The following is a 9183-nucleotide window of genomic DNA, read 5'->3' as shown; positions in this document are numbered from 1 at the left end:
GATTCAGTGTAATTACTTTAGATTAATCACTTTTATGTGTTTGATTAAGTTTGGGAAAAGCCTGATCTCGGGAGTTTTTAGTTGGGATGTTTGAGAGCACAGACGTGTTTGTGGGAACTCCGGTTGTTTGGCATTAGTTTTGGATAGTGCGAGATTTTCTCACATCAACCCTGCTGAGAGATCCCATGAGATGACATGCGCATGCGCATATGATTCAGTACATGCTTTGCAGTTGATTCAGTCAACAAGGATTTTCTACTAGCATTCTTTTCATCGGTTTTTATCCTCACCTTATCGTTTTGCCGTGGGCAAAACGCGCTCATCACTGTAACTGTTTTGCACAGTTTTGTTTAGTGATTTTGGACGCCTATTTTGTGATACCACGTGCTAGGCACGTGAGGTTTTTGTTTACCTCGCTGGTCAGAGGGCGGAACAATGGCGTCAGAGCCTGCGCAAGGGGCGGTGCCTACTCATAAAGACTTTCCTAGGGAAATGTCGGTGGAAACGTCCAATCCTAGGGTGCAGACGAACTTCATTGCCAATGCGGCATTTTTTAGCCGCGATTCAGGCTGTTCCGGTACGGATTTGTCTACTCCTTGCTTGAGTGAGGATACGGTACGAGTGAGGATACGGTACATGTGGAAGCCACAGTCGAAAATATTGAAGATCGCCATGTTTTTAGCTCACTTCCGGCATCTTCAACTGCTCCAGTGACGTCACAGAATTCCGTGCCTATTGCGCATGTGTCGAGTGCTGACCTGCCAACAGTGACACTTCCGCCCAATATGGACGTTCAGGCCTTCCTGTCGGCTTACATCAGAGGCGTTAATGACTGCACAATCCAGCAACAATGCGGGTAACAAGGAACCTCCGCTTGATTCGACATTTTGTCACTCTGAAAGTGTATCGGAGGTTGATGATTTGGACGTATTTGTGCAAGGTGAGTCCAAAGATAGTGACACGGTAACCGACAGTGACAATTTTGATCCTCAGGTGAACACTGACTTTTTTAACGAACTTCTGGACCATTTCGCCAAAGAAGACAAATGCTCGGATAACATGACCGAAGCATTAGCTAGTGCAATTAACTTTCATGCCAAAGTCGGGAAGGACAAACGTGACAAACTCATGAAAGCGTATTACAGGCCGGCAAATTGCCCGTCTTTCAAGACCCCTAGAGTCCACAAAACTGTGTGGAAAAATATGACACAAACGGGACATGATGCTGACGTTGTGTTTCAACTCTGTCAAACTCATGTGTGTTTTGCTGCCTTTCCTTTGCTCCGACTCATGGAAAATCGCCCTGTGTTTGGGGCGGAAATTAGGGAGTGCTTGCAATACGCCACCGACACGTTCAAAATGACACAAATTTTGTTCAGTGACTTGAACTCAAAACGCCGTCAAATGATCCACGATCAGTTACATCTGGACTTAAGGGAATTATGTAACGATGATGCACCTGTAACTGACGATTTGTTTGGAGATGATCTACACCAACGTATCAAGGAGATTTCCACCGTCCAACAATTTAGCAAAAAGCTGGGAAAAAATTCAGCTTCCAACCAGGGATCTCGCCATCGTAGTTCAACAGGTGGTAATCAGCATAGGCATCGACAACAGTTTCAACGGTTTTCACTCTACCACTTAGGAGGCAATGATCGAGAACAACGACATAATTCTTGCAAGCCTAATTTCCACCAGGATCGTCGTCACGCCAACAGTTTTCAGCACCACTCAAAAAAGGTTGCTCCTTTTTTTTTATGAGGGCGGCACAAGACGGACAAGTCACCAGGAAAGCCAGCCAAGACAATTTAGATCATCAGGATAGCCTTTCAGATAATATAACTTGTGCTCCACAGACTACTGAGGAAGGTGCAGGAGGATAGTACCCCAGAAATGGTCATTGTCGCACCAATATGGCGGACACAAGTTTGGTTTCCTGTCCTCTTACGTCTGATATCGGGACCATGTTACGTATTACCAGCACCTCGTCAAAGTCTCTGTCATCCCACAGACAGGGAGAGGATACATCCCCTCGGGAAGATGTTGGAGTTTTTCAAGTGTCAGGTCTTCACAACAGAAGTGGATTTTCAAAAGACGTTACCACTCTCTTGTCAGCTTCATGGCGACAAAATACACAAAAACAGTATAGGGGTTATCTCTCGCGATGGATGCAATTTTGTGGTCAACGGAAGATTGATCCATATTCCCCATCTTTATGCATAAATGAGGTGTTAGAGTTTTTGACTGGCCTGTTTTCTCAAGGACTGGGCTATAGCGCCATTAATACTGCCAGGTCAGCAATTAGTTCTTTGGAATTGTCAACAAATAATCCAGTTAGTAAACATCCACTATTGTGTAGATTATTAAAGGGTATATTTGTTAGTAGGCCAAGTTTACCTAAGTACGCAAAAATTTGGAATGTTAGTAGTGTTTTAGACTTTTTAGAAACCCTTACTCCTGTAAATACGTTAACCTTGTTAGAACTTACCAAAAAATTAGTTATGTTATTAGCATTAGTGACTGGCCAGAGAGGACAATATCTTCATATGCTGGAGACTTCTGGTATTTCTTTCACAGCGGATGTCATGACATTATATACAAAGAACATATTAAAGACATCTAAACCAGGTTATCATCAGGTCCCTATTAGGGTAAAAAAGTTCCATGATAAGCCATCTTTATGTGTCTATTCTACGATTATTTAGATCGGACAGAGTCTTTGCGGGTCAACACTGAACAATTATTTATAAGTACTGTTCCACCACATGGACCAGTGTGTCGCAGTTCCATTTCTAGATGGATTACGAGTGTTTTGACTAGTGCAGGGATCAATGTATCAGAGTTCGGACCTCACAGTACTAGGGCAGCAGCAACTAGTGCAGCAGCCATTAGACAAAATCCCTCTACATCAGATACTAAATGCAGCTGGCTGGTCGTCAGCCTGTACGTTCAGGTGCTTCTACCACAGAGACAGTGAAGCTAATACAGACAATTCACTAAGCGACATAATTGGTAGTTAATAGTCAACAACATCTGTGTGTGTACTATAATGCAAGTATCTTCAGTTGTTTGTTAGATATTAAAGGTTGGTTGAAGTGTTGCTGGCCCTTTTTGTTATTTCTTCTTATTCCACTGTATTATTGTATTGACTCTAAAATCTCATGGGATCTCTCAGCGTGGTTTATGTGAGAAAATTTGTAAATTAAACGAAGACATGAAGTTTGATATGAATTTTCTCACATCAACTTCACGCTGAGAGATTACACCCACCTCAATTCATCTAGTTTTACTCCAACCCTTTGGTATGTTCTGCTCAATACAATACAGACTTTGCTCTAAAGACTGAATCATATGTGCATGCGCATGTCATCTCATGTAATCTCTCAACGTGAAGCTGATGTGAGAAAATTCATATCAAACTTCATGTCTTCGTTTAATTTACAAATTATACAAGTTTAATTTACAAATTATACGAGTTAAGTCCACATAACTGAAGATAATTATTTACTGTTTTAGTTGAGACTCGTATAGTTGATTGTTGGAAACTATTGTAATGTTCCTGACTCACACCTTTATGTATGTGGACATGTATATACTTTCTGTAAACTGTAAATATTGAAGAAGAAAAAAGAAACAACTTTTGTCCTTGACTTGAACCGCCGTCACATCTTCACTCAGATTGTTAATTTGTTGAAATTTGAATATGTGTAAAAGTATTGAATTGTAATCCGTACGATCTTAAGTATGGCTGTACTTGTATCTATATTCCGTGTGACAGAACGCGTGTTGTTGTGTGTAAGACTCCATTTTGGTTATGGGTATTCCCGTCGGGGATCTTCCGTCATTGATTGGTTGGTATTTTGGGTTACGGTTATTTATACCCGCCTTACCTGTACACTGTCTAGATGACACAGTGCGCGTGTATTTCATGGCATATCATTAAATTTACTATATAGTCAGGGTTCGGTATTATATGACAGTCTGGCAGAGGCTTACATGTAGCTGGCCGGCTCGTCTCTTCTATACTTTAGAAAGGTAGGCATGATAACCATGTAGGAACCCATTCGGCTTTATACCTCAAAATTACTCCGGGTTGGGTGGTCATTATTCACAATGTATTAATGTGTAGTTGTAGTTTGTTCGGTTGGATTTTTCCCTTAGCAGGCAGTTTTGTAGAGTTCCAATGTCGAAGGTTACTTGGTCTATATTTATAACCCCGGTGGGCGCTGGCGGTGCGTATGTTATTATTTAATGAAGTCCAGTGTGGAGTGAGCAATAATGGAGTGGTGCTGGGCACATTGTTATATATTTATTCATATACATCATCCTTCATTCACTCTTGTTGTCCTTAATAAAATGTTGAACGTTATTTCCTAGTTTGTTTCCATTTCCCTGTACTACAGCCGGGCGGTCTTAGGCAAAGACAGAACCACAGAGTGACGAACAAGAAAAATAATCACTATACGAGACGAAGTTTAGACCTTTTACATTGGTGCCGTGAACCAACTCTGTGTAATCTGTTCTTTGCTGATTTGTTGCAATTCGGTTACAATGGCTACAGGTCAGTGTCGGCACACTACTATCACAATAGAAGGCGATGGTGAGCAATCTAGCCGTAAACCTACTTACAATGTAAGTTTTTCTCAAGATGTAGATAGGCCTCGTGTTAGTCACTCAATGTCTTCTTTTCGAGGGGGTGTAGAGTTAGAACAGCAAAACCATACCCCAGTACCAAGTAGTACCCTAATACGCACTCGTTTAGATTCTAGTCAAGAGCACAATGCACGCAGTGTTAGTCAGCGTGCGGATACAAGGTCAGGGTCACACTTTGTGTATTCACTCATAGGTCTAGAGGGGCCATCTCAAAACCGGCCTCATATACTTGAGTTGGGCGGGGGCGGGAACGAAGGGCACTTCACCACTAGTACCCCACACCCTACCCGTACCCAAGAGCATGGACAATGCTGCGGGTCCATGCTCCCAAGTTAACAATTTTCTAGCGCTGCCAATCTAGATTCTAAACAACTTAAAACTTCTAGTCATAGGAAGCAGAAAGAGCCCCAAACATTTGATGGCAGTACAGATTTTAGAGAGTACATTATTCACTTTGAGCAGGTAGCTGAATAGAATAATTGGACAGATTGGGAAAAAGCTCACCAACTTATGTCCTTAAGGGGGTCCGCTCAGAGAACTTTATCTGATGTAACATTAGGACAGACTAGGGATTATGGGCAAGTGAGGTCTTTTCTGAAGGAGAGGTTTGATCCTCCAGGTAGAGAGATAGCCTATAGGTGTCAATTCAAATGTAGGAATCGGAGAGATACTGAAACCCTTGTGGATTATGGACAGGAACTCCGTAGATTAGCGGGGTTAGCTTTTCCTAGTTTGGCTGTAGGCACTCGGGAATCTGCTGTTATAGACCAGTTTATAATGGGACTAGGTAGTTTTGAATTAAGGAAACATGTCCAGTTTAGACACCCTACCACTTTAGAGTCTGCAATTACAGCAGCGATTGAATTTGCGGCATTTGATTGAATTTGAGGCATTTGAGAGTGACCAGGTTATGATACGTAAACCTAAATCCTATGGTGATACAGAACAGGCCCATGTGAATGCATGTAAGGATACAGAACCACAGAGAGCTCATAAGCAAGAAAGAGACTTAGCATCTCTGTTGCTGGAGGGTTTTGAAAAACTAGGCAAACAGTTAGCTGATACAAGGGGAGGTAACCCTAGATACAGAAGATGTTATAAATGTGGAGAGAATGGGCACATTAAGAAAAACTGTCCAAAAGTGTCAACCCCAACTCAAATAATCCAAAAAACTTGTAGAGGTCAAGCGAGAGCCCAAACGTTTGACAGATTGTACGGGAGTTGCACAGGAGTCGGTACATAACTTCCCGGAAGGGCTTACGTGTAGCACTAAAATCAGTATAAACTCCATAGTTTCTGGTTGTCTTTTTCTAGATGGATCCGTCTTGGGTAGAAATGTCAGGAATCTAATAGATTCAGGTTCCTCTGTAACAATATTCACTGAGGAGATATATTCTGCACTTCCTGAAAACAAATGTCCAAAATTAAACCCTGTTAATATCATGTTGTTTCTGCTTCTGGGAATGAGTTACGTGTTCAGGGAAAAGCAATATTTAAGATCAAGAACGGTCGTTTGGTTTATGAGCAAGAGGCTATTGTGGCAAATTTGGATAAACTAAATGGCATCCTTTGCATAGATTTCCTTTACAAACATGGTGGCGAGATCAATTTTCTAGACAAAACTATTAAGCTGGCTGGACAAAACATGGATTTAGCCACTGATGGTTACACAGGCTGTGCTCGAATCAGGGTTAGGGATTCAGTTAAAATACCTCCTAATTCTGAGTTTTTCCTTAAGGCTTATATGTAGATGGAGTTCTGCAGGATTCAGGTGTAAGGGAAATCAAGGTTTGGTAGAGCCCTCAGCTTATGTTGTCAATCAAGGACTGTTAATGGCTCGTACTCTAGTGGACCCTTGTAACCAAGAGATAGTTCTCTCCGTACTCAACTTGGGCCCAAAAGGTATTAATTTAAGTGGAAACACCATAGTAGGTAAACATCATCCAGTTGGTACAGTTCATTCATTAGATAGTGAGCCGGACACTGTTCACAGAACATTTAGCTGATCTTGTGGAAAAAGTTTCACCAAAACTGTCTAAAGATCAGAAACAGGAAGTCATACAATCAAGCACTTTCGGTCTTTGTTGACAGCTTGATGAAAAGAATTCATTTCTCTCTTACTAAGCACAACTTCACGCCCAACATCTTTTTCCTGTTCCAAGTCATCCTGGTTATTAAACTCTGATGCACACCATAAAGACTTCATTTCACTAGGCATTATATTTGTCGAAATCATGAAGTTACACCATTCAAACAAGGTGTAAGTTTCCATAACTGTTGTTTCTGGGTGTCTCTTGTTGAATACTCTACGGCAAATCCACGAATTAAATCTCTCGAAAGTGAACATCCAGGTCCCATATATGGGACCAAACTGTTTTATTCCTTTCACAATGTGATGCATAATATGGGTAGTTATATTTTGTAAACTCACAGGAAAATCTCTCTCCATCAGTGCAAGTGATCGATTCAGATTGTATTCCATTTCATCCAGGTTGTCTAGCTGTATGCTTTCAGAGCAGATATTTGAGATGCTGTCCAATAGACTGAAAAATGAACTTCTGCATCTTTCCGACAAACAGCCCCGTAAACAATACTTTAATATACCATGCGAAGCTATTTGTTTGTAGTCATGAGATTTCAGTGCACTTCTGTTCTTGAATATGAATGGTGATGGCTTCAACCTAAATCCAAGTGGTACACGCAAACTACAAGCTCTTTCATCTGCAAGTTTTATATCATCACTGCTAAGAACATATGTACACCTTGGCTTTACACTAGGATTCTGAGTTCTTCTCATTTTCTTTTGTGCAGTAGTACTACATCCCATTTCCTCTGTTCTTGTAGTGGTAACACAATCCTTAGTTGTTTCATGCTCCATTTCTGTACAGGCACCATTACATGCTATTGCCTGCTGCTCTGCTGTTTCTTTCTCATAAAAATTCCTACCATAGTTCAATTCTGTTAGCTGAATTTTATCTATAGCAACCCCTTTGTTTACAAGAAGATTCATAATGTTATGAACTACATCTTTAATGGTATGCATTGCATCAGGTAAAGATTCCTCTAGCCTGCAATGACCCGGTAATGTTCCTAAGGCATAGGGACTTTTATATCCTGTTGCCGCAGCAATCAAAGTTCTGTTTACTTTCTTGTTTGCTCTGCAGTAGGCCGTACGGTAATCATTTTCTTCGCTGCTCTGACGTTTCTTTGGTGGTACAGATTGATCTGGAGTTTTGTCAACAAAGTGCTCTGTATCCATACGTAAAGAATCTTTTGCAGAAAGATATGATCTGTTTGACAGGTATATGACTTTGTCCAAAGTTTTGCAAAATTTTCCCCGAATATGACACCAATGGCAACCACTTAGACTGGCACTACCATGTTGACAGAATAATTTTGAAAGTCCTGGGTAATCCAGAATGTATACGAGAAGTTTAATCTTAATTTCCACTGGTGCCTTTCTGTATGTATCTACAGTACTGCATTCGGTTAAATAAAGCAATTCATCTACCATGATCTCAATATATGGGTCTAATTTAGATGCCTCTGACCGATTGCTTCCAGGTATTATCCTCACCAGTAAAATGTTTCCAAAATTGTTTCGGATATGTCGTGGGAGGTTCAATAATGTGAGCATAATTGGTGTCATTGAGTAGCGAACTCCAACATTATGATACGGACTAACACCATCAGCCTCAAATGCAAATGACAGTCCTCTAAAATCACCTTTAAAATATCCATCTGTTGAGTATATGTTTTTCCGAGCTTGAGAGTCATGAATATCCCACATCACTTCACTGTCATTCTGGTATTTCGGACCATGAACTTGAACCAACTTTGCTAAATTTTCATCACCGAAGATCCTTGCAATACGTGGACCAATTGGAAGGTATGAAAAATGTTTTGTTTTTGTAGAGCCACAACTGGAACATTGTTGTACAGGTCCAGATCTGTCTGCTGAATCTTTATCAAACACCATACAATCATTCACACATGCCAAAAAGAGCCTTTTTTAACAAGGAAAGGATTTAGTAATCTTCTTGCTTCTTTGTAACTTGAGGGTAAATGTACAGTCCTACTACGTGAAGTATGAAGCACTTTTTGCACATTGAGATGGCTAGAAAAAGCACTCTTACTCATAGCATGTGATGAAAAAGTGTAGAAATTTATAGCAAGCCATTGCAGAATAGTTGTTGGAATCAGGTAAGTTTTGTGTAGCAATTCCTTTTGAATATAGCTCACTGTCAAATGAGAATGACCACTTTTTCTTTTCATCGCAGCCTTCATCGTCTGTTTCTGATGAGTCAGAACCGACATCTGATAACTGCCTTGATCCTCTTCATTACTTGTAATACTTTCATCACTTTCTTGCAAACTTTCCACAGCTTGTTCAGAATTTCCGGTAACATTATTCAATCTGAAACACCACAAACATGAACACCTGGTATTAAAACATTGATTTTGGACTAATTTATTAAGAAATAAATAACTTGACAATCTTAGATTTGCTATAGGGACCAATAAACC

General features: G+C 40.5%; 1 protein-coding gene across 1 annotated transcript; it reads right to left on the bottom strand.

Moving 5' to 3' along the window:
- Positions 1-6712: 6712 nt before the first annotated feature.
- Positions 6713-8817, bottom strand: LOC132563249 (uncharacterized). Its single transcript, XM_060228003.1, has one exon. The coding sequence runs from the start codon at positions 8633-8635 to the stop codon at positions 6713-6715; it is 1923 nt and encodes a 640-aa protein (XP_060083986.1). The 5' UTR covers positions 8636-8817.
- Positions 8818-9183: the final 366 nt, after the last annotated feature.

The sequence above is a fragment of the Ylistrum balloti genome, unplaced genomic scaffold (assembly GCF_031769215.1).
Source record: "Ylistrum balloti isolate Yb309-2 unplaced genomic scaffold, AGI_CSIRO_Ybal_v1 Utg371650, whole genome shotgun sequence".
Classification (NCBI taxonomy): domain Eukaryota; kingdom Metazoa; phylum Mollusca; class Bivalvia; order Pectinida; family Pectinidae; genus Ylistrum; species Ylistrum balloti.
This window is presented reverse-complemented; position numbering and strand designations above follow the sequence as displayed.

Bases quoted from the DNA above. Each gene is read 5' to 3' on its own strand.
- LOC132563249 (XM_060228003.1), bottom strand. From the start codon at position 8,635: ATGGTGTTTGATAAAGATTCAGCAGACAGATCTGGACCTGTACAACAA.